We start from the raw sequence: 26,796 nt of genomic DNA on the forward strand, positions 1-26,796 counted from the left end.
CTGAGGTGCAGTGCGGTTATGATTTTGGTCAAATCACGCTACAAAGTGCGGTACTAAAAATAGCCCAAAACCACATCGAACTACACCACGAACACCCTTAGCTAGGAGTGTAATGAGTGTTTTTTATTTTTTTATTTTATTTTTTATTTTTTAAGATATGATTTCGATACTATTGTTGAAATCATGTCTTGCAGTGTAATTGCAAATGTGTCTTGAAGACATAATTTCAAGATCAGTATTGAAGACTTGATTTCAACTTTGAAATCATTTTGAAGCCACCATATTTAGAAAGGCACATGTTACAAATTATTTTAGGAATTTACCTTGTATGTGTGTGTGAGTGTGTATATATATTGAGCAGAAGTCTCCAGCTTGTGACATTCTATTTATAAGAGAACAAAATACATTTGAATCCAAAACAAGTAAGTAAAATATATTAGTGGCCTAGCATAAACTTGAATGCTAGGAGCACACTTCTTCTAATAAGTAATTTTTTTTTTCGAAGATTATTATATATTGCAATTGGATTACATATTTAATTGAGTAGGCGATAAGTTGGCATAGCATACAAGTGCTTGGCTCTCCGCATTGATAGCCCAAACTTCTCAGTCATGTCCAAGTCATTAGGCAACATGCCACTAGGAAGGGCCCAGTGAAAGCAATGCAATAATTGAGCTAGAACATATTTGATAGTTGTAAGACCTAGATGTATTCCAGGGCACCCTCTTCGACCGGACCCAAATGGGATAAGTTGGAAGTCATGTCCCTTGAGGTCTATATTACTATTTATGAATCTTTCAGGATAAAATTCTTCCACATTATTAGACCACACATAAGGATCTCGTCCAATAGCCCAAACATTTATTATTATTCGTGATTTCTTGGGGACATAATATCCATTTAATTCAATGCCCTCCATGGATTCATGTGGGACTAGTAATGGTCCAATAGGATGTAGTCTTAAGCTTTCCTTCACCACCATATCCAAGTATGTTAAATTTGCCAAATCTGTCTCCTCTACCATCCTATTCATCCCTACTACAGCTTCCAGCTCTGCCTGTACTTGTTTTACCACCCGTGGATGCCTCAAGAGTTCAGAAAAGGTCCACTCAATTGTAGCAGCTGAAGTGTCATATGCACCTGAAATCATGTCTATTATGATAGCCTTTATTTTTGTTCGATCCAATATGTATGCATGCTCATCATGGGGATTCATGGGTTGGTTCATCAAAGAAAGTAACATGTCTATAAAGTCCATTTGACGATCTTGTTGACCACTTGGAATGTTTTCATGCTCCTTGATGATATTCTCTAAGACTATATCAAGAGCCCTGCTAACCTTCTTCATTCGCCGTGTCAATCCCTGAGGGCATTTGAATGATAGAAAATCACTAAGTCAATAATAACATTTCTCAAAACGTAAATAATTGAGGAAAATATTTTTGTTTGAAAGTGAAAGAGTTTTGTTAGTGTTTCACCAATTTCACTAAAAGTAAACGTAACAAATTAATTGATGTGGTAATTATTTGTGGATGGAGCTACGTTAGCACCTCATACTAGTTGTAACCACCTCAATTCCTTAATTGAATGTTTGATTCAAAAAATAAAAAAACAAACAAACAAACCAAAAAAAAGGCGTTTAGTTAATTTTTGGAATAGTGTTGTGAATTCTATTTTATTATTATTTGTTATATTATATCCATTAAATCTTAATAATAGTTTCTATTTAAAGGAGGAGATACAAAGTTTGATTCAAAATAGTAGCATGATTTATTAATTTAAAAATTAAATTATGAAGTTAAAACACATGAATGAAATATGTGTTAAATTATCCATCTGTTGTTTTCAGATTTCCACAAGGTTTAATGAATCTAATTTGTATGAATTTCTAAATGAAAATCGTTCTTTATAATTAACCCAAATAGAGTTTGGCTATGGAAGTGGGAAACAATTAAGAGCTAGCCAATAAAAAAATCGTAAAGATTAAAGACTTGTAAAAAATTAATTCAGTGCTTATTTTTTATGATTTTCATGAGCTTTCCAGTTTGAGATTTGGCTTTTGCTTGGAAGTTTGAAGTATGAACCGCTTTGTGTGACACTTTTGGACCGGCAACACTACTTACAGAGAAAATTCTGAATTTTTAAGGTGGCCGCAGAAATTGATTTGAAATGTAAAGCCTAAAAAGAAAAGTCAGAAGTATTGATTTTTCCTTTTTAGATACTACGAGCAATAAATCAATGGCTGGGATTTCCAAATGGAGGACAAAGTTCAGTAAATAGAAACAAATACAAACCTGTAGATCTAGTGCCCCAAGGTAAGGAACATAATCTGCTAGATTGAAAGCCCCCGTCAAGCAAAAGGTCTCCTCAATAATCGCCTTCAAGTCGAATCTGTCATCTCCACTTCTCCCAAATATCATTCTACATGAGGTTTCCTCGATAAGTTCACAAACTTTTCTACTAAGGTCCACAACCTCATGCGCCGCCGCAGAGTTTTTGAGTGACTGCACCAATGATCCTACCTCCTCCTTCCTCATGGGTGCAAATGACTCAATTTTTGAAGCAGTAAGAAGTTGCAATGTACATATTTTCCTAACGTTGCGCCAATCTGGACCATACTCGGTGAAAACCAAACCCGTGTTACCATAAGCCAAGTACTTAGAGAATTGAAGTTTAGGTCTGCTAGCAAAAATGGTATCATGGGTCTTTAAAAATAGCTCAGCGGCTTGTGGTGATGAGACCACAATAGTTGGGACATGACCAAGCCTCAACGACATGATAGGTCCGTATGTTTTTGCTAAGCTTTGGAGGGCACGGGGTGGGAAGTCACCTAGCATGTGAAGGTTACCGATAATTGGTAAGGCCCAAGGACCTGGTGGGAGTTTACGCTCATTTTTTGGGCGTAATAGGATGTGTATGAATGTCCATACAGATCCAAGGAGTAGTAAGAGAATGGTTAATGTTAATGGATACATTGGGACTGTTGGGAATGGGCAAGAGTGTTTGGGGATTATAAACTCTTTTGAGTTTGGAAAATTCAAACCATGACACAACTTTTGGGGCAGAAAATTTGTTACATGACGCTGCATGAGACATGAAAAGTCATCACCGGCTTCTCAGTTTTGCCAAAATGTTTACAATTCCAAGTCTAATATAACGTCTCTAGGAAAGTATTTCTAACAGCCAACCATTTTGGAAATATCTTTCACGATAAAATATCTCCTAGCAGCCAGTAGACTAAATAATTTATACTTCAACTTAAAAGCTAGACTAATACTTTGGTTGGGTAGAAAAAAAGGTAGGATGAAAATGAGTTAGAGATAACTTTGGAAAACTCCAATTCACTACTCTCTCTCTCTCTCTCTCTCTCTCGTCAAAGTTGAAAGAAAATTCAATTAAATTCTAAATTGGAGTGTAATTTTGCGTTACATGTCTCATCAAATTTATAAATTTGTGTCAAGTGAATTATTAGGTGAAAAATCAAATAGTCTAAATTCAATTAGATTCTAAATTGAATTTTAATTGAAGTTCAATTATGTGTCATGTGTCCCATCTAATTTTTTAATTTTTGTGACAAGTAAATTATTGGATGCAAAAACTGAAGAGTCTAGATCTAATTTGATTATAAATCATGTCTAATTTTGCGTCATATGTCTCATCTAATTTTTTAATTTTTGTATCAAGTGAATTATTAGGTGCAAAAATCAAAGAGTAAAAATGGAATTTCAATTAAAGTTCAATTTTGTGCCATGTGTCTCATCTAGTTTTTTTAATTTTTATGGCAAGTGAATTATTAGGTGCAAAAACCAAAAAGTCTAAATTTAATTAGATTCTAAGTAATATATATATATATATATATATATATGTATAAATGGTATAAATGGTGATTAGTCATACTTAAAAAGTATAAATGGTGATTTATGGTATTCTATTTGTTACCTAGGGAATACAAATTTATTAGAGGTTTAAATTTTCTAGATTTATAATTATATCTTTTTTTTTTTTTTTTTTTTTTTTTTTTGGGGAGAGAGTACCTATGTCATTTGCTCTGATGATAACTCTTTATTATTAAACAAAGATATCAATTGGTATTTGGTGTAGGCCGGAATTGAATCTTAGATCTTTTATTCAACTATTAGAGACTTTATCTGTTTAGCTAACTAGAATCCACAATTTTTATAATTTTATCTAATAGAAACTTCAATGACATATGTCTTTTATTTTGTCTTTATTTCTTTTATTTCTTAAAAAGGTGTTCATTAAAAATTAAGTAAGTTAAGTGTCGTAGTTAGGCTTATAAAATAAAATGATAAAGAATGAAGTATAAATAACAAAATATTCATTGCAAATGGTTGTAGGTATTTAGTTTGATAAAGAGTTTCAATTGTAGCATATGTCATCATTTATTGTGAAAATTTAAATATTGTGGCAATGTTTTAGCAAAACTTAGTTGTTTATTGTTGGAAGATGATAACATTTGTTATCATTCTTAGTAGAATTTTTTGTGAGTAGATACCATCTTTAAAAAATAGGTTCTAAGAAATTATATATCATACTAAATAGATAGCTATATATTAAATAACTAGTCTAAATTTAAATACATGATTTGATACTACAAAAATAAAATTTATCTAAGTTTTTTTAACTCAAGAGGCTATATGCTTGCACGTGGAACCCTTACTAGTAAAAAAAAAAAAAAAAGCCAATTAATAGCCAAAGTGACGTGATATAATGTGGCACCACCTTCAAATCTTCAAATAAATCATCCTCAACCCCTTCTAGAAAACCAAAGACTAAAACAAACCAAATAAGAGTAAGCAACAAAATAAGATAGTAGTTCTCTTATAAGTTTAAACAAGTAGGCGATAAGTTGGTATGGTGAGCAAGGGATTGGCTCTTGGCATTGTTAACCCATCCTTCTCCTCCATGTCTAAGTCATTAGGCGACATGCCATTAGGTAGCTCCTAGTGAAGGAAATGCACTAATTGAGCTACAACATATTTGACATTTGTAATGCCTAATAGCATTTCAAGACACCCTCTTCGATCAACTAGACCCAAATGGGAGAAGTTGGAAGTCACGTCCCTTAATATCTATATTATTATTTATAAATCTTTTAGGGTAAAATTCTTCTGCATTATTGGACCACACATCAGGATCTTGTCCAATAGCTCAAGAATTTATTAAAATTACTGTCCTATTAGGTATGTAACATCCATTAATCTCAATGTCCTTCGTTGATTGATGTGGGATTAGAAATTCCGCAATAGGATGTAGTCTAAAACTTTCTCTTATCACCATATCCAAGTATGGTAACTTTTCCAAATCTGTTTCTTCCACCGTTCTATTCATTCCAACAGCAATACTTAGCTCTTCTTGTAGGTATTTCATTACTCGTGGATGCCTCAAGAGCTCAGAGAGGCTCCACTCAATTGCAGCACTGGAAGTGTTTGATGCGCCCGCAAACATGTCCAACATGATAGCCTTTATACTCTTTCGGTCAATTGTGTAAATTTGCTCAACATGGGGGATTCATGGGTTGGTTCATCAAGGAAAGTAATGTGTCCACAAAGTCCCTATGATGACCTTGTTGCCCAATGTCAACTTGTTCATGTTCTCGGATAATTGCGTCGAAGACTTTGTCGAGAGCCTCAGGAACATTCTTCAGGCGCCGTTCCAATCCCGGAGGACAATAAATGGTTAATCAATTGTAAAGTCACATTTCCATTACCTAATCGATTGATAAATGCATTTGGAAATAAATATCAATTTTTTTTTTATTCAGTAATTTGTCAATTCGACTATTCGAGTGTTATATATATATATATATATATATATATATAGTTGTAAACTAAAATTTAATCCATCAATATTTTCCCTTTATATAGTATAAAATCTTAGTATGTTTAAAATAAAATAAATTTTCAAAATGTAGAACAATATATAAAATTTAATTTATCAAGAGTACTATTGCAGTTTTGACGTTGACAGTTTTGAGATTGGTTCATTTAATTTTATTTCTAACATTAGACAGATCAGCTAATCACCAATCTAGATTTACATATTCAAGCTTAATTACATTTTTTTTTTTTTTGGTCGAACAAGTTTAAGTTTGTTCAAGAGTTACTTGGCTAATTTATTCTTTCCCAATTAATAATTAATAACTAAATTATAATTGAAATTACATCAATTAAGTAAATTAGATAGAATTAAATGATTTTTTATATGAAATTTTAAAAATTAGATTTCCCAAATTTAAATTTGTAAAAATTATATATACACACACGCACACACTCTATAAAATAGACTTTATAATATTAATAAATTAAAAATAATAATTGATATCTTATAAACTTACTTACACACTTACATAATCAAATTTCAAGTCTATATAAATATATAATTATATATGTATATAATATTATATATACTAAAACTCATACTTATGAGTTTGTTCGAGAATATTTTATTATTTTTGAATTTGACTCGTTCAATTGTTGAGTTTAAATCTAGACTTAGGTTTGACTTGTTTAGTAAATAAAATAATATAGACAAGTGTAGGGGCCGGTTAATCAATAAATTATTAAAATCGTGCTAACTGGGCTTGTGGCTTATCCGAGGACGAAAAACTGTCCGAGGAGGCCCATATCAGGTTATAAGGGTAACCAAATGAAAAGGAGAGTAGATATCACGTGAGGTGAGTTTAGTATTCGTCCGAGGACAAAATCCTTCTCGGCAGTATGAGTTCGAGGACGACCTGAACGCCATATTGTTTCAAACACATCTCAAAGCTACATTACCACTGAAGGTGGGACATGGGACCAAGGGTAAGAAAGAAAAGGTAAACCAATATCTTTAACAATAGCTGCCTCCGCATTAATTGCCTCTCAACCAACTCTCTAGCCGTATTAATGTGGAGGTGATGCCTGAACAGTGATGAGATAGCCTTACAGCTGCTGGTTGGAGGTTCTAGGAGGTGTTGAATGGGACAAGAAGGGATCCCCCAAACCCAACCTACACGTGTGTGGTGAAAATGATACCAAGAGGGCAGTATATAACATGGAAGAATGCATTGAGAAAAAGGATCGGAACTTCTAAACAAAGAGTACTTAGAAGAAAACCTTATGAAATAAAGAACTGAACTTGTGTCAAGGAGAAATTGATCGTTATATTAGTGCTAATCCGTCTATAAACGTTAAGTTTAATTGTTTTTCTTTTGGAGTTAACCTAGTTCTTTGACATCCACGCTCTACAAATTTATTGTTTGGACCTTTAACGTTCTAACACAATACGGATTTGGGATCGTCAACAAGCATTTATTGGAACCAAGTGCGAATATTAATAGCTAGATTTATTTACAAACATATTATCACTTGGATTGTTTTTAGTCCTAGTCAACTACCTTATGCTGGATGAAGTTTTGCTTTTTAAAATAGGAAAATGCTAATGGACGCTCTTAGGGTAATTGTTAATAATACATTTTAAAAAAATAACAAATAATATATTTTTATTCTATTATCATTTTTTTCACTTTTTCTCTTGTTCATTTCTTCTCTCTCTCTCTCTCTCTCTCTCTCTCTCTCTCTCTCTTCCTCTGGGCTTCTCCTCTCTTTCCCTCATTTTTTTAAAATATTTTTTTCACTGTTCCTCTCTTTTTTTTCTCTCTCTCTCTCTCACTTTTTTTCACTGATCCCTCTCTCTCTCTCTCTCTCTCTCTCTCTCTCTCTCTCTCTCTCTCTCTCTCTCTCTCTCTCTCTCTCTCTCTCTCTCTCTCTCTCTCTCTCTCTCTCTCTCTTTGTGGGTTTGGTGGTGGTGGTTGATTTTGGGTATGATTTTGTGGATTTTGGTTGTAGTGGTGGTGGTGATTGATTTTGTGTGTGAGTTTTTTGGATTTTGGCTGTGGTGGTGGTTAAGTTTGGGAGTGGGTTTATGTATTTTGGTTGTGAAAAAAAAATACAATGGAGCTAGCTCCGAAAGCTTCCATGGTTGCTTCTTTCACAGCTCAAACTAAAGAAAAGTAAGAAACGTGAGGCTGTTCAAAACTTTATTACAATGGTGGACTGAACTTGAGGACTAAATTGTTGAATATAAAAGGTTGAAAATTTTATTAGAAACCGAAAATGCACAACCTACTAAATGAAACAAAATTGTTCCTGAATCAAATATAATATTCTTATGTTTCTCACCTATTTTGAGCTCCAAAGTATAGACATCACAATTATTTTCTTTTAATGTGAGCTAAAAATAAGAATTATAATGCAATAGTAACTGATATAGAATATTTCTCTAAATATTTAATCACTATTCAATAAATCATATAATTTTTTTTTAAAAGCTCATTATAACAACATAGAAACATGCAGGGGAAATCTTAGAAAAAGGTTTAATGATAAACAATAGAAAAAAGTTTATTGATAATAAATGTGTCTTACAAGGTATTGCTAAGAATGGGAGGAAGTTCCCTTTGCCATGTGTTCTAAATAGAGTATGTATATGTTGCCATCTGTTTTGCTCATTTGTTTCTATTAACTGATACAGCATGCCACCTCACATCTAGGGGCAGAAAATTAACCCAAACCCATTTGCCCACCCAAATCCACCCACTTAAATGAGACCCAAACCCACCGAATTATTAATTGGGTTAAATGGGTATTAACCCAATTAAACCCAATTAACATTAATGTTTATTGGGTTTTAATTGAGTACCCAATTAGACCTAATTATGATCCAAGTATCATTTTTACAAATCACCTAACTCTAAAATACCTCAAAACCACTAAAATTACCAAAATACCCCCTAAACCTAAAAAATGACCAAAATAACACCTAAAACCTAAAAATGACCAAAATACTCCCGAAACCCAAAAAATGACCAAAATACCCCCAAAACCTCAAAATTACCAAAATAACCACATAACCTACAAAATGACCAAAATACCCCCGAAACCCAATAAATGACCAAAATACCCCTAAAACCTAAAAAATTACCAAAATAGCCTCGAAACCCAAAATTACCAAAATACCCCTAAACTTAAAAAATGACCAAAATACCCCTAAAATCCAAAAAAATGACCAAAATATCCCGAAAACCTTAAAATTACCAAAATACCCCCTAAAACCCAAAAATGACCAAAATACCCCTGAAACTCAAAAAATGACCAAAATACTAGGGGTGTTAATCTGAGTTAGCGTGTCGGGTTTATGTCATGTCGAGGTAGAGGTATTCGACTAAATGGCTCAACCCTAACCCGACCCATTTAATAATCGTGTCATGATCCTTCAACCCTAACCCAACATGTTAATAAGGCGGGTTGACCTAACCCAACCCATTTGACACGTTTGATAAACGAGTTGTGTTGGATTGACACGAATGTAACACAACCCATTTAAACCTGCATAATATTTAATATAACATCCATCTATTTTTTTTTTTTTACACTCTAAAAGAAGTGCATACATTTCAACCCAAATTCAAAATAGCATAGTTTAATAAAAATAACATAGTTCAACAAAAATATAATATCCTTGGAACCTGCCAAATGCTAAGTATCAATATTGAAAGAATTGGAGCAAATAGTAGACTAATCCTGACTATGACTACGATTATCATCCAGAGAGAGAGAGAGAGAGAGAGAGAGAGACAGACACACCAATAACTGGTTTGAGACTTTTAGATTGAGAATTGAGCATGAGACTATAAGATAGTACAGTGAGTAGTACTGCTGAAAAAAAAAAAAAAGATATTTATAAGAAGGTTTAGAGATTTAGGGTTTGTAGGGTTTAGAGATCTAGGGTTTGTAAAGCTTCAATTTCCAATTATATCCCTTGTAAGTTTTTGTAATTACTTACTTTTCTTTTTAAATTTAAAATATGTGTTGGATATAAAAGGTATTTGACAAATCTAAAATAAAATGAATATTTATTTGTTATATGAAATGAACAAATTGGGTTAAGTGGGTCATTTCGGGTTGACACAAATAAATTGGCATGTCAAACGTGTCTATTGTGGGTTATGCGGGTTGACTTGCTTATGACATGTTTCTTATTGTGTTAAGTGGGTCATTTCAGGTTGACACAAATAAATTGGTGTGTCAAATGTGTCTATTACAGGTTATGCGGGTTGACACGCTTATGACACGTTTATGACCCATTTATGACAAGCAAATGTGTCTGTCACTTTCGGGTCAACCCGTTTATGACCCAAACCCATTAAGGCACAACCCTAACCCGCAAAAACCTGTGTTGGGTTCATGTTGTGTTCACGAGTTGGGTCGAACACTGACACCCCTACAAAATACCCTCGAAACCTAAAAATTACAAGAATACCCCTGAAATGCAAAAAATGATCAAAATACCCCCAAACCTAAAAGATGACCAAAATACCCTCAAAACCTAAAAATTACCAAAATACCTCTGAAACCAAAAAAATGGCCAAAATAACCCCGAAGCCTAAAAAATAACAAAAATATCCCTGAAACCTAAAAAATGACCAAAATACTCCTGAAACTAAAAATTGAAAAAAATAACCCCAATACCTAAAAATGACCAAAATACCCCCCCTAAAACTATAAAATGACCAAAATATCCCATAAACCTAAAAAATAGCCAAAGTATTCTTGAAACCTAAAAAATGACTAAAATACCCTTAAACCTATAAAGTGATGAAAATACCCCTAAACCTTTGAAATGACCCAAATAAACCCAAAACCTCTAAAATGGCCACAAACAATCTGAAACCTCTAAAATTACCAAAAATACCCTAAAACCTCTAAAATTAACAAAAATACCCTAAAACCTCTAAAATGACCAAAATACCTCTAAACCTATAAAACGACCAAAATACCCCTCAAAATATCTAAATTAACCAACATACCACTAATCCTATAAGATGAACAAAATACACCCAAAGCCTTTAAAATTACTAAAATAGGGGTTTGGGGTATCTTAGTCATTTTTTAGGTTTGGGAGTATTTTGGTCAATTTTTATGTTTAGGGAGTAGTTTGGTCATTTTTTAGTTTTAGGGGGGATTTTGGTAATTTTTTAGGTTTAGGTTGTATTTTTATTGACTTATAGGTTTAAGGGGCTTTTTTGTCACTTTATAGGTTTCAGGGTATTTTGGTCATTTTTTTAGGTTTTGAGGATATTTTGGTCATTTTAAGGTTTAGGGGGTATTTTGGTCATATTTAGGTTTCGGGGGTAATTTGGTCTTTTTTTTAGGTTTCAGGGGGTATTTCAGTTAATTTTTAGGTTTTGAGGGTATATCGATCATTTTTTAAGTTTAGGAGGTATTTTGGTCATTTTTAGGTTTTTAGGCTATTTTGGTCAATTTTTAGGCTTTGGGGGTATTTTGTTCATTTTTAGGTTTCAAGGTTATTTTGGTCAATTTTTAGGCTTCGAGGTTATTTTGGCCATTTTTTATGTTCTAGAGGTATTTTGGTAATTTTTTAGGTTTCGGAGGTAATTTGGACATTTTTTGGGTTTCGGGGGTATTTTTGGTCATTTTTATGTTTCGGGGGTATTTTTGGTCATTTTTTGGGTTTCAGGGGTATTTTGGTAATTTTTAGGTTTCGGGGGTATTTTGGTCATTATTTAGGTTCTATGGGTATTTTGTTCATTTTGTAGGTTTCGAGATTATTTTGGTAATTTTTAGGTTTCAGGGGTATTTTGGTCGTTTTTTAGGTTTTAGGGGTATTTTGGTCATTTTTTGGGTTTCAAGGGTATTTTGGTCATTTTCTTGGATTTTGGGGGGTATTTTGGTAATTTTAAGATTTTAGGGGTATTTTGGTCATTTTTTGGGTTTTGGGAGTATTTTTGTAATTTTAGGTTTCGAGAATATTTTGGTTATTTTTTCAATTTCAAGGGTATTTTGGTAATTGTCTGGGTGTTTTGGTAATTCTTAGGTTTTGGGAGTATTTTGATCATTTTTTGGGTTTTGGGGGTATTTTGGTAATTTTTAGGTTTTGGGGGTATTTTGGTCATTTATTTGGGTTTCGAGGGTATTTTGGTCATTTTGTAGGTTTCGTGGTTATTTTTGTAATTTTGAGGTTTTAGGGGTATTTTGGTCATTTTTAAAGATTTTAGAGTATGTTGGTTATTTACAATTTAGGGGCATTTTTGTAATTTTAATAATTGGGTAATTGGGTGGGTTGGGGTTTACCCATAATAATTGGGTTGTGTTGGGTTGGGTTTAGGTTAGAAGCAATTATTTAAATGAGTTTTAATGGGTAAATGGGTTTTATATACCCAACCCAATTATGCCCACCCCAAATCCACCCAAACCCACCCATTTAACACCCTTACTCACATCTTAGAACTTGGAAATTACTTCTCTTGCTTCCGCTATTAGGTGTCCATAGGAAGTAAGCATGGGTGGTTGCAAATAATTCACACTAAAACATTGAAATTGGATATCCATTGCTGAAACGATGTGGAAGGAGAGAGTGGACACTTTCTACGTTAGGTTTAGGGTTTGTGGAAGCATAATTCAGATTTTGTTGAAGAGGGGAAAAAGGAAGAAGTCCATTGTTGGAGACAAGAATCTAGCTACAGAGTCCCCTTACGTTTAGGGTTTGTAAATTTATTAGGCAAAAACCCAAATAAAAAAGCGAAATTTTAAAAATAATAATGGTAATAATGATGTGGAAATTTGTATATTTATTTAAGTAATACTGATATGTAAAATTATGGAGAGGTCAACCAAAAGTCAAGACTTCGGTTTTATATATATATATATACATATATATAGATTATAGACAAAATATATGCCACTTTGGGAGAAATTGGCTAATATTTGTCACATTTTTTACTTACAATGAACACTTTATATTATACTATTCATGTAAGCTAATAATTGTTGTAGGGGTGATAGGCCCAGTAGTACATATCTATGCAATATTGGACTAGGGGCCCAATCCGAGGACATGAATAGTCCGAGATCGAATAACACCTTTCTAAGAATTCATATTGGTAAGTAAAAAGGTGAGGTTTGATCATAACCATCCGAGAAGGCTGTCCAAGGAGGGAATACTTCTTCGGCTGAGCAAAGCCGATGTCAGAAGATGTGGTTTGACACCAGGAGCAACGTTCTGGGCGATTCCATTGATGAGGATAAGTATCCAGAAGGAACAGGATAGGGGGAGGCCATGAAATATCTCAAGAGAAAGTTGCTACCACCGCATTAAATACTCTGCAGCTAACTTTCTAGCTGCATTAATGTGGAGAAGACCCCTGAACAGTGCTGCATGGGCTTCCCCAACTCATAGAGGGCTTGAGAGGGTGTCCGATGGGACAAGCACTCAAGTAGTGGCTTAGATGATCAATAAGTGGAGGGCCAAGATCGCCTAAAGAGAACTATATAATGTAAGAGACCCTCCATGGAGTGGGGATCAAGACTTAGAGAAAGAAACATTGTAGCAATCAAGGACTGAACTTGTAATCAAACTTAAGCATTAATATATAAGAACAGATCTCCTCGGACTGTGCCGATGATGATTTTCTTTAGTTTAAACTTGTCTATCTTCATTTTCTTGTCATCAAGATCTACTTTACTTGTTGTCTGATTCACTAAAGCCCAGTTTTTCGATCCATTCTCTACAAATTCATTGTTTTGGGCTTTTTGGGCCTAAGTCCATCCACTTTTTGGGCTAGGGACTCAAATCTGGTCCTTACAATTGGCATCGTCTATGGGGAATTTCTGGTATTGTAGTGAGTTTAACGTTCAACAACACGTTCAGGTCCAAACTAGGCGAAATCTATAGGGTCCTAGCATGACGATTATTTTGTCAACCTTGAATGAAGAAGGGATCGGGAGGTTAGTGTGCATACCACCCATACTAGTAGGAGCTAGTCCTGAAATGGGAGCCACCTTTCTTATGAGGAGGATACTAGAGCCCTATAATTGGTGATTGATCATTTGAAGAGAAAGCTGCGCCACGAACTGCGAAAGCGAACTCCTTCTAATTCGGACTTCTCTTTTGACAATGAAGAGGATGGTAGTTATAGACGAAGATCAAGAACTCCTCCTAGTGAGTCTTTCTTGTATGTTGAGGACTACCACCATAAGTGCAGAAGCACGGATTCATCTTCCAAGGGCTTGGGAAATGATGCGATGAGTAGAGCACTCAATCAAATTTCTAGATCACCTTTCATGTGCAAAATTGAGGGAGGGAGACTTCCTTGACGGTTCACGCAGCCCACGTTCACCATGTATAATGGTTGAACAAACCCTGTGGAGCATGTGAGCCACCTAAACCAGAGGATGGCAGTACATTCCAAGAACAAGGCTCTGATGTGCAAAGTATTCCCATCCAGTTTGGGGCCTGTCACAATGAGGTGGTTTGATGGCTTGGGAGCAAGCTCCATTGACTCCTTTAAGGAACTCACTCAGGCCTTTGGATCTCGCTTCATCACATGCAGCAGGGTTCCTCGACCCTTAGACTCCCTATTGTCTATGGCCATGCGAGAAGAGGAGACCCTAAAAACGTACCCAGATAGATATTGTGAGATATTCAATGAGATAGATGGTGACTTCGACGATGTGGCCATCAGGACTTTCAAGGTCAGCTTACTTGCCGAGTATGGTTTGAGGAAGTTTTTGACTGGAAAACCTACTACCAATGTATGCCAGCTTATGGACCGAATTAATAAGTACAAGAGGGTCGAGGAAGACCAACAGCAAGGGAAGGGAAATGCTAAGGTTGTCCCTCAGGAGAGGAGGGACTTTAGGTCGAAATGATACAACAATAATAGACTTGAAGGGATTTTGCTGGGCAATCTAGGCCTACGGCTCCTCAGAGGGTTAACACGGTGTTCCAAGAACTAGTACATCAAGTCTTAGAGAAGATCAAGAATGAGCCATACTTCAAATGGCCGAACAAGATAGGAGGAAACCCCATGAGGCGTAACCAAAGTCGTCATTGCCAGTATCACCAGGAACGATGACACACCACCAAGGACTATAGAAATCTGTGGAATCATCTGGAGCAGCTAGTCAGAAATGTAAGGTTGAAACAGTTTTTGTATTGCCCCAATGGGCAAGGAGACCAAGCAAGGTCAGGGGCTCAGGGGAATGCCTCTTTAAGGCCCTTTTTAGGCACCATCAATGTCATCTTTGCAGCTCCGGGGAGAACTGGCTCTCATCCCTCTAGGGTAATGTCTGTAGCCTGGCTACCTGCTGAGGACTCAAAATCTAAGTTGAAGAGGGATAGAATGGAGAACCAGCCAGCGATGTGTTTCTCTGAGGAGGACAAGTTGGGAACCATACAGCTGCATGATGATACCTTGGTGGTCACCTCCAGGATAGGGGGTATGATGTTAAGAGGGTGATGGTGGATCAAGGCAGTGGAGTAGAGATTATGTACCTTGATTTATACAATGGGCTGGGCTTGAAACCTTCGGACTTGACAACTTATGATTCGCCTCTGGTAAGTTTCGACAGGAAAGTTGTCATTCCTAAGGGCCAGATTCAACTACCCGTACAAGCAAGATAAGAGGTGGTGGAGGTGAATTTCATTGTAGTAGATGTTTATTCTCCCTACACGGCCATTGTGGCAAGACCTTGGCTTCATGCCTTAGGGGCCGTTTCCTCCACTCTGCATTTGAAGGTAAAATATCCGTCTGGGGACCGGATTGAGGAGTTGGTTGGGAGCTAGTCCATGGCAAGGCAATGCTTGATCCCTGCAATAATGCATTAGCCAGGTGTGGAGTCCTCGACCTCTATTGAGAGGAGCTTATAGCAATCAAAGACTCCAGCGTTACCCGGGGAAGAGACAGCCAAGGGGCCGAAATGTGAGGACTTAGAGAAAATTGTTGTAGGTGATGATCTGGAGAAATTTTTTTAGGTCGAAGCTCAGCTACCTCCTCAAGAGAAGGAAGAGCTGATAGAGTTTCTCAGAAGGAACGTTGACGTGTTCGCATAGAGTGCTTACGAAGCTCCTAGGGTGGTTCCGAGTTTCATTTGCCATTATCTGAACGTCAACCCAGCTGTCCTCCCTAAGAAGCAACCACCTTGGCATTCATCTAAAGAACATTCTGATGTTGTCAAGGAGGAGGTGAACAAGCTTAAGCAGGCTAGGGCTATTAGGGAAGTGTTCTACCCTGAATGGTTGGCCAATATAGTGGTAGTAAAGAAGAAAAGTGGAAAATGGTAGGTATGTGTGGATTTCACGAACTTGAACAAGGCCTGTCCAAAGGACCCATTCCCCATGCCTCGAATTGATCAGCTAGTGGACGCAACTGTAGGCCATCCTCGGATGAGCTTTTTAGATGCCTTCCAAGGGTATCACCAAATACCACTAGCTTTTAGTGATCAAGAGAAGACAGTTTTGTCACCCCCACTAGAAATTACCATTATAAAGTGATGCCTTTTGGTTTAAAGAATGTAGAGGTTACTTATCAAAGAATGATGACTAGGATGTTCGAGCCACAACTAGGAAAAAACATTGAGATTTATATAGACGACATGGTGGTCAAGAGCAAGTTAGAATCCAAGCATGTTAACGACCTCGAGAATATCTTTAAGATCGTGAGGAGGCACAAGCTATGCCTTAATGCTTCTAAGTGTTCTTTTGGTGTTGGTTTAAGAAAGTTCTTGGGCTATATGGTCACTCACCGTGGAATTGAGGTCAATCCTGATTAGATTAAGGCAATTAATAGTCTAAAACCACCTCAGAATCTTAAAGAAGTCCAGAAGCTGATAGGAATGACTACTATCTTAAATTGATTCATTTCTCGGTCAGCAGATAGGTGTAGGCCTTTCTTTTAGCTGTTGAATAAGTAGAAGGGATTTGAATGGACTGAGGAGTGTGTCCTGGATTTCCAACATTTGAAGGAGTACCTTTCTCGGCCACCCATTATATCCAGACCCGAGGTGGATGAGGTTTTGTTTGCTTACATTGCAGTGGCCTCCCACGCAGTGAGTTTGGTGTTGGTACGAGTTGATAATAGTGTGTAAATGCCAGTTTACTATGTAAGCAAGTCATTACATAAGGCTGAGGTCTGTTACTTACCACTAGAGAATGCCATTTTGGCAGTGGTGCATGATACGCATAAGCTCCCCCTTTACTTCTAATCACACATAGTTGTTGTCCTAACCCAAATTCCATTCAGATTTCTACTCCGGAGTGTTGATTATACAAGGAGGATTGCCAAGAGGGGCAAGATCCTAGGAGCTTTTGATATTAAGTACATGCCTCGCACCTTTGTCAAGGGTCAGGTCCTTGTTGATTTGGTGGCTGAGTTTGCTTAATCCCATTAGAAGACAAGGCCGAGGCTGTCAACAAGGTTATAGTGAATGGACTCAAGAAGATATTGGATGATGCAAAGGGAAAATAGGTGGAAGAGTTGTCACACGTCCTTTGGACATATCGGACCACGCCTCGTAAGTCAATAGGGGAGACACCCTTTTCAATGATTTATGGAGCCAAGGCTGTTATTCCTCTAGAGACTGGATTCCCAACACTGAGAACGAGTTCTTTCACTCTGAGCAATAATGATGAGTTGTTAGGAAAGAGCTTAGACTTAATTGAAGAGCGAAGAGAAAATGCCATGGTCCAATTGGCCTATTATCAACACAAGTTCAAGTAAGGATATGATGCCAATATGAAACTAAGGCCATTGGTGCTTGGAGACTTGGTGTTAAGAAAGGTTTTGGGTACTGCAAAGAACCTAGCATGGGGAAAGTTAGAGCCTAACTGGGAAGGGCCATATCGCATCACTTCAGTGGCTGGAATAGGTGCGTATCATCTTGAAGACCTGGATGAGAACGTTGTACCACACCCCTGGAATGTAAATAACCTGAAAATGTATTATTATTAATGAAAGTTTTCCTTATCACATTCTTGTTTATTACATTATTTGTTGAGTTTCACATTATTATTATTCTGAATATCAAACAGAACCTTAGTCATACCTGGCTCATTGAGCCATATACTTTGGGTAAATTGATATCTCCAAACATCTTTCTAAGTATTAAACAGAATCTTAGTTATGTCTGGTTTCTCGGACCACATACTCTGGGTGAATTAATACTTAATGACATCTTTCTAAGTATTAAACAAAATCTTAGTTATGCCTGATTCTTCAGACCATATACTTTGGGTAAATTAATACTTAATGAGATATTTCTCAGTATCAAACAGAACCTTGGTCATGCCTGACTCCCCGGACCATATACCTTGGGTAAATTGATATGTTAAGTTACTTTTCTAAGCATTAAACAGAACCTTAGTTATGCTTGGTTCCTCGGACCACATACTTTGGGTAAATTAATACTTAATGACATCTTTCTAAGTATTAAACAAAACCTTGGTCATGCCTGGCTCCCCGGACCATATACCTTGGGTAAATTGATATGTTAAGTTACTTTTCTAAGTATTAAATAGAACCTTAGCTATGTCTAGTTCCTCGAACCACATACTTTGGGTAAATTAATACTCCCTATTATTTTCTTAAGTGTTAAACAAAACCTTAGCTGTGCTTGGTTCCTCGGACCACATGGTTTGGGTAAATTAATACCTCCTATTATTTTCCTAAGTGTCAAACAGAACTTTGTGTTAGGACATATGTGATTCATTTGGTAGGAACATATGTCAGTATTTTATGCAATTGGGTAATCCTTTGATAAAACGCACTTTACTTGTAATTGGGTAGATTTAGGATGTGTTTAATACTTCAAGAAACTGTGTTTCAAGATCAAGTGTTAAAGCCATGCAAGTCTGTCCAAGAAGCAAGCTGAAGAAGTGTTGTTTATTAAAACTCGATAGCTAGCTATCTATCGAGACCTGTAGAGCTGTTCAGCCTCGTGGCTCGACAGCAGCTCGACAGATAGGGTATCTGTCGAGGTTTATGAAAAACAGAATTTCAATTCTGTTTTAACTCCAATCCGTGATTATGTGTTTGGGATTTCTTTTCTCACAACCCTTGACATATAAAATGATTATTTTAACGGCCGTCAAAGGTGACACAAGTTACACAAGTGTTGAGCAAAGGTTGTTCAAGCAATTTGTGACCGAAGATAGAATTTGCCCTAGTTCATCATTCTTGTGAAGAAGTTGCTGTGTTTGTGCATCGTAGGGTTTTGTGACCAAGCATCTTCTTGATCTTCATCGTTGGGATGAACTGAAGAACTTTGAAGCCAACAACTTTTTCTAGTTGGTGATTGAAGTCATGTACTTGGATCCACGCAATTGGTTAGTCACGTACTGGGAGCCGTGCATCAAAAGGAGAAATTGTCACTACAAAACGAGTCCAATTGGGTATTGGAGTAAAGGTTCAACTGTAGGTTGGTATAAGATACTGAGATTCCTATTTGTTGTGATAATAGTAGAATTTTAGGAGTAGTGACCTGAAAATCACCTGGTGGGGTTTTTACCGTGTTGGTTTTCCCCATTCGTAAACAAATCACTATGTCAAATTATTTTCTGCTGCATACTTAATTTATTGGTGATTTGTTTGCATTGCCACGCGTTTGCATGTTAATTAACTTAATTAATTCACTTGGCTAAATTAATTGGTTAATTTATCACAATGGGTCAATTCATTTTTGGCCTATCTAGTGGTATTAGAGTAGGCACGCTCTGATTAGGGTTAATCTTTGTTGTGTTGATCTATTGACCCCTGTTTGTCATGGATAGAGGACAGTTATTAATTATACCTCCTTTATTTGATGACATTAACTATGCATACTAGAAAGTACACATGAGAGCATTCATGTAGTCTCTAGATAAGAAGGTGTGGCAAGCTGTAGAGATTGGCTGGACAAAAAAAAGGAAGCGCCAGCCAATTGGGATGATGCCAAGATCAAGGTGACAAAATTCAATAGTAGGGCATTGAATGCTTTATTCAGTGCAGTCACTAATGAGGAGTTCAAGAAGATATCCTCTACTAAAACTGTTAAGGAGGCATGGACCATTCTCCAGAAAACCTATGAGGGAACCAAGGCTGTCAAAGATTCAAAACTTCAGAGGCTCACTACAAGCTTTGAAGAAATCAAGATGGAGGACGATGAGTCGTTCGATGAGTTCTATGCCAAACTCAAGGACATAGTGAACTCAGTTTTCAATCTTGGGGAAACCATTCCTGAACCCAAGATTGTGAGGAAAGTGCTCAGATCTCTACCCAAGAGATTCCATGCAAAGATCACAGTGATCGAGGAATCAAAGGATATTGACAAGATTCTTTTGACAGAGTTGGTTGGCAATCTACAGACCTACGAGCTAGGGTTAACTAGAATTGGCAAATCGGGTAAAGGCAAGAGCATGGCACGGATGAGTCTTCAGACAATGAAGATTCTAAAATGAAGTCCTACATCACCAGGAAATTCAAGAAGTTCATGAAGAATGCCAATGGCAAGGGCTTCGACAAGGACCGTAGGTAATCCAGTTCTTCTCAATTCAAGAGTCAAGACAAAGGGAAGAAGGATGCTAAGGATGGCGGTCAGTACACTATTCCCGCAAGACCTAAGTGCTTTGGGTGTTAAGGCTTTGGTCACATGAAACAGGAGTGTCCTACATATCTCAAGAACATTGGGAAGAGCAAGGCACTTGTTGCTACTTTGAGTGACACCGAGCCTGAGGATGATTCCGACAATAAGGATGACGGAATCCTGAATGCCTTCACTGCCACTGTCGATCCTACTAATGAGATTGTTGAAGATGTGGATGAAGAAGAGGAATTGGTGGAGTCTAAGTTTGAGAAGATAGATAATCAAGATGATATCCATATAGCCTATGAGAAATTATACAAGCTTTCTGAGAAACATGAGAAACTTTATAGGCTGACCACTAAGAAGCTCAGTGATGTGGAACTTGATCGTGAAGAGCTTTCCACAAAATTTGATGAGGCTAATCAGACTATTTGAGCATTGAGGTTCGAGAACAATTTCTTGGCTGAGAAGACTAAGAAGCTTGAAGCGGAGCTGTTTCAAGTCAGAGCTCAATTGGAGAGGACTTCAAGTGCAAAGCTTGATGAGATGCTCAGTTTTAAAAAATCTGCTTCTGATCGAATAGGTTTAGGGTATGGTCTATCTTCTTCTAATATTGCTTCTACTAGTTCTACTGTTTTTGTTCCTCCTGCTAATAATGTTGAAATTGAGAACAATGATGTTAAAACTGATTTAGCTAGTGAGAACATAGACAAAGGTAAATCTATCTTAGGAGCCCCCCCTAAGCAAGATAAGAAGGAAGGTAAAAACTCTAGGGCTAAGAAGGCTAACTCTCAAAAGCCTAAATAGAGGAAGCAGCATCTTTGTCATCATTGGAGAGTTGCCGGTCATACTAGACCAAATTGCTATAAGTGGTTAGCCACTCAACAGAGCAATGGCATGATAGCATTTGGTTAGCCACTCAGCTTCAATCCTTTCTTACTCCCCTTGGAGATCTTCTCAAAGCCCTCATATTCCTTTCGAACTTGAACGGTTTCAATTCCTCCCCCTCACTGCCAATTCAAGGGTTTAATCAAAGGAAAGGTTCTTCCAAGGTGTGGAAGGAAAATGGCTCCAAGTGATTCTATCACTTTCTTTTCTCTCTTTGTGTTTTTGTTTTTGCATAACTTGTGTGTTTTGCTTTTATTTTGAGTTAGTCTAGTTTTTATACTTTGCTTTGTTAAACATGTTTTTGTTTGCTTTCAGTTTTTTTTTTTTTTTTTTGATATAAAAATTAAAAAAAAAAAAAGAAAAATCATAAAAAGACAAAAATAGTGTGTTTTGTGTACATTGGTACTTGTGTATTTTGGATGGCTATTGAAACAAAGTTTTCTAAAATTTGTATCTTTTGTAGCTTAGATGAGCATCTCTATGCACAACTAAGCAAGTGAGTTTTGTGACTCGTGTTTGTGATGAGTAAGGTTAAGTGATCTCTTGTACTCAACACTCGAATCACTCTTTTTGACGGGAAGGACTAAAAAATCCTAAGAGAAAAGTATAAGTAACCATCTCACCATTATTGCCCACCAATCATGAAATGACATTTGTGTGCTTCGGCATAGCAAAATTGAAATGTCAAAAGCTTAACATAATTAGGTATTTCTTTTCTATCTCTTATATGCCTATGCATGATTTGCTTAAAAAGAAAAATATGAAAAGAAAAATAAAAAGCAAAAAGATCAAAATACTTTTAAATATGATTGCAAGTGTGTATTCTAGGAGATGTGGGAGTTATAGGATGTACCTCAAAGGTGATAGTCCCCATCAAACAGTTATGATTGTGTGTAAGTTAAAGTGATTTTCTCATATTTCAAATCGTCATAACATGTATACACTTATGCAATCTTGCGATATTTTTCACACACAACACGCAACTCTTGATACATGCGCAGGTATAATGTGATTTGGTCATCACAAGGTTTACATTTGTTAATGTATACTCACTAAACTGTCTTAACTTGTTTTTGAAATATAAAATTGGTTAGACTTGTTTAGTGTGTGTGTGTGTGTGTGTTTTTGGGATCTATGTGCTTAAAAATTGTTGTTGAGAGATGATTTTGAGAGTTTAAAATGTTGGTTGGATCCTTGGTTGAGTTGTGTGCTTGATTGCATTCATATTTGTGTTTTTCCCTTCTTGAGAAACTGATTTTAAGCAATCTTGACACCTCCTCGACACCTGGCTATTTGTCGAGCTCTTAAACTGTTTCTTATCGCAATCTCGACAGCTAGGTGGATCGATCAAGGAAGTTCCTGGATCCTTGATAGCTTCTCGACAGCTGGTGGATCGATCGAGCTTTTTTTCTTGTGTCTTTATTTTGTTCCTCGACACCTTCTCGACAGCTGCATCTATCGACGTTGTTTTTCTCAACACCTTCCTCGACAGATGGCTCGACACCTCTATCTGTCGAGATTTACTGACCTTCTATATAAAGGTCAAGCGCGATCTGGTTCTCATTTCTCTCGATCTCTCTCTTGATAGCTTCGTGTTCTCTCATCCCAAACCTCTCTTACTCACTCCAAAGTTCTTCCTTAAAATTTGTTCAAGATTTTTCAAGTTTTTCTTCACTTGGTAAGCTTTGAATCTCTCATTTACATGCATTTTCATGTTTTGAAACCTAGGTTTTGGGGTTTTTGAAAAATTTTGGGGTTTTTCAAAATTGATGAAGTTTTGGTGAAATTTTTGGGTTGGGATTTGCTTATGTGATCTTAAAACTTCATGCATTACATCTCATGTGCATTATAACAGTATTATCATGCATTTAGATGTGTGCAAACTAATTGTGTGCTGGTAGGATTGGATTGGGCTGAGCCCATGATGCAATTTCTTTTGCATATCACATGTTCATGCATTTCCCATGCATACGTACTCTCTTTTCAATATACTTGTTATGTTTGAATTGCTTTGGGACTTTTTTGATTGTCTCTTTCTCTCCCTCTCTTTTTTCTTTACGTTAGTCGTGTCTATGGCACCTAAGCATAAGTCAGCTCCGTCCCAGAACCCTTTGCGTTCTTTGTTTTTTGATCCTACTCTTTCTCATATTCGGTTCCATGATGAGGATTCCTAAAAGGACTTCTTGGAGAACTTTTCTTGATGAGGTGTTCATTCGGAACGCTGAGTCATTTTGGCGGACTTCGCCGACATTGACCTACCCGATGTCATTCACAATCAAGGTTAGGAGTCACTGTGTGACGTCCTGGTCACATGTCCATCCGTGCTAATTTAGGAGTTTTACTCCAACATGCATGGATTCGATTCTTTAGTACCTTTCTTTTCTACTCGCGTTCGAGGTACATGCATTGTTGTCACAACGCAGCTTGTTGCAGATGTACTTCGCGTCCCAATGGTAGAGCATCCTGACTACCTCGGATGTGAGCGTTTGAGGACTGTGTCCAAAGACGAGATGATTTCTGCTTTCTGCGAGCACCCTTCTGATTGGGGTGATTGTCAGTTTACACCATGTAAGGCCTTTGCTAAAGGTCTTAGATTCATAAACATGGTGATGACTTTTATTTTGCACCCACTCTCTCACTGCAACTCTATCACAGAGTCTCGTGCTCGATTTTTGTTGTCTCTTCTTGAGCATCTTACTATTGATTTTCCTTCACATTTTATTTTCTCTCTCTCTTATAGATGTGTATAGGAATACGACTACCTGTGATAAGCTCATTTTTCTGTTCATTTTCCCGCTTCCGACCATTTTTCTGTCATGTGTGCCATAGACACCACTACCGTTAAACATAGCGAGGTGCAGTTTAGGTCACAACAGTCGGATTTAGCAGCTCCTCCCTCCTGTTCAACTCCATCTCGTTCTGCTCCATCCACATCCGTTCCCTCCTCTTCTACGAGCGATGTGTCACTCAGAGACATCATGGCGCAGCTACAGTGCATGGATGCTTGCCTTGATACACTCTCTACAGAGTTGTATCAGGTGAATGTTGTCAGTCGTATTGCATGGCGGTAGGTGATCATGGGTGGCTTTGCTTCTGTGGCTTCTCCTTCACCTCCTCTAGTGGCTTTTGATTCTGAGGATGAGGATGAGGATGATGATGATGGTGATGACGATGATACTTCTGATGATAATGATGATGGAGATACTAGCTCTACCAATGAGATGTCTACTTGACACTTTTACCTTTTGTCACTCGTGACAAAAAGGGGGAGTAGTTTTGGATATGAGAGTAGTCTTTCTTAGGGGGAGAGTTAGTATAGGACATTTTTGTTAAGGGGAGTGTTGATATTTTTGAGGGATGTAGTGAGGATTACATATATCTTTTTTTTTTTTCTCTATTTTAGATACTTTTTTTTTTCCTTGTACATGGGTCATGGGACCATTATTGACATACATTGTACTTATTTTCTTTATATGTTGATGTATGTTTCTTTCACCTACCCTTGCATGTGTTGTTCCTTTTCTTTTTTTATACACATGGTTCTTATTACTTGTATGCAATCTATTATTTCTGTTTCACACAAAGATGCCTTGATGAGTTTTGTTTAAAGTGTTTCAGAAATACGGGTTGTCAAAGTCTACTTGCCATAAACTCTCTTCTTATAAAGTTTTTCAAGAGTTTGTGTTAGGATAGATTTTATTGTATTCCACAAGTGAATATGAATTGAGTGATTTATGACTTCTCTCATATGTTCATTTTTTTGTAGTGGTTTTGTCATGGATTGCCAAAGGGGGAGATTGTTAGGACATATGTGATTCATTTGTTAGGAGCATATGTCACTATTTTATGTAATTGGCTAATCCTTTGACAAAACGCACTTTACTTGTAATTGGGTAGATCTAAGATGTGTTTAGTACTTCAAGAAACTGTGTTTCAAGATCAAGTATTAAAACCATACAAGTTTGTCCAAGAAACAAGCTAAAGAAGTGTTGTTAATTAAAGCTCGATAGCTAGCTTGACAGCTAGCTATCTATTGAGACCTGTAGAGCTGTTCAGCCCCGTGGCTCAACAGTAGCTCGACAGATAAGGTATCTGTCGAGGTTTATGAAAAACAGAATTTCATTTTTGTTTTAACTCCAATCCGTGATTATGTGTTTGGGCTTTCTTTTCTTACAACCTTAGACATATAAAAGGATTATTTTAAGGGCCGTCAAATGTGACACAAGTTGCATAAGTGTTGAGTAAAGGTTGTTCAAGCAATTTGTGGTCATAGACAGAATTTGCCCTAGTTTATCATTCTTGTGAAGAAGTTGCTGTGTTTGTACACCGTAGGGTTTTGTGACCAAGTATCTTCTTGATCTTCATCATTTGGATGAATTGAAGAACTTTGCAGCCAACAACTTTCTTTAGTTGGTGATTGAGGTCACGTATTGGGATCCGCGCAATTGGTTAGTCACGTATTGGGAGCCGTGCATCAAAAGGAGAAATTGTCACTACAGAACAAGTCCAATTGGGTATTAGGATAAGGGTTCAACTGTAAGTTGGTATAAGGTACTGAGATTCCTTTACTTGTAACTGCTTATTGTAATAATAGTGGAATTTCGGGAGTAGTGACTTGAAAATCATCTGGTAGGGTTTTTGCTGTATTGGTTTTCCCCATTCATAAACAAATTACCGTATCAAATTTATTTTCCGCTGCATACTTAGTTTTTTGGTGATTTGTTTGTACTACCACACATTTGTATGTTAATTAACTTAATTAATTCACTTGGCTAAATTAAATTGGTTAATTTATCATAAGGGGTTAATTTGTTTTTGGCCTATCACTTTGGTCATGCTTGGATCCTTGTACCACATACCTCGAGTAAATTGATATTTCAAGCTTTTCACCTAAGTATCAAACAGAACCTTAGTCATGCCTAGCTCTTCGGACCACATACTTTAGGTAAATTGATATTCTGAGTTATCTATCCAAGTTTTAAACAAAACCTTAGTTATGTCTGGTTCCTCGGATCACCTACTTTGGGTAAATTAATACTTCATAACATTTTTTTGGATATCAAACAAAACCTTGGTCATGCCTAGCTCCTCGGACCATATATCTTGGGTAAATTGATATTCTAAGTCATCTATCTAAGTGTTAAACAGAACCTTAGCTATGCCTGGTTCCTCAGACCACATGTTTTGGGTAAATTAATACTTCTTGACATCTATCTAAGTGTCAAATAGAACCTTGATCATGCCTGGTTCCCCAAACCACATACCTCGGGTAAATTGATGCTTTAAGCTATTTTCCTAAGCATTAAATAGAACCTTAGCTATGCCTGGCTCTTTAGACCACATTCTTTGGGTAAATTAATACTTCCTGACATTTATCTAAGTGTCAAATAGAATCTTGGTCATGCCTGGCCCCCTGAACCACATACCTTGGGTAAATTGATGCTTTAAACTATTTTCCTAAGTGTTAAACAGAACCTTAGCTATG

The 26,796-nt window shown here is 36.6% G+C and overlaps 1 protein-coding gene and 1 pseudogene across 1 annotated transcript; both read right to left on the reverse strand.

The window, feature by feature from the left end:
* Positions 1–353: 353 nt before the first annotated feature.
* Positions 354–3,033, reverse strand: LOC126702957 (cytochrome P450 CYP736A12-like). The gene is made up of 2 exons (XM_050401829.1): positions 2,295–3,033; positions 354–1,363 (listed from the first exon to the last, which is right to left on the reverse strand). The coding sequence occupies exons 1-2, from the start codon at positions 2,973–2,975 to the stop codon at positions 536–538; spliced, it is 1,509 nt and encodes a 502-aa protein (XP_050257786.1). The 5' UTR covers positions 2,976–3,033; the 3' UTR covers positions 354–535.
* A 1,817-nt stretch (positions 3,034–4,850) lies between these two features.
* Positions 4,851–26,796, reverse strand: part of LOC126704080 (cytochrome P450 CYP736A12-like) — a 34,164-nt pseudogene continuing 12,218 nt past the window's right edge.

Source organism: Quercus robur, chromosome 10 (assembly GCF_932294415.1).
Source record: "Quercus robur chromosome 10, dhQueRobu3.1, whole genome shotgun sequence".
In the NCBI taxonomy this organism is placed as follows: domain Eukaryota; kingdom Viridiplantae; phylum Streptophyta; class Magnoliopsida; order Fagales; family Fagaceae; genus Quercus; species Quercus robur.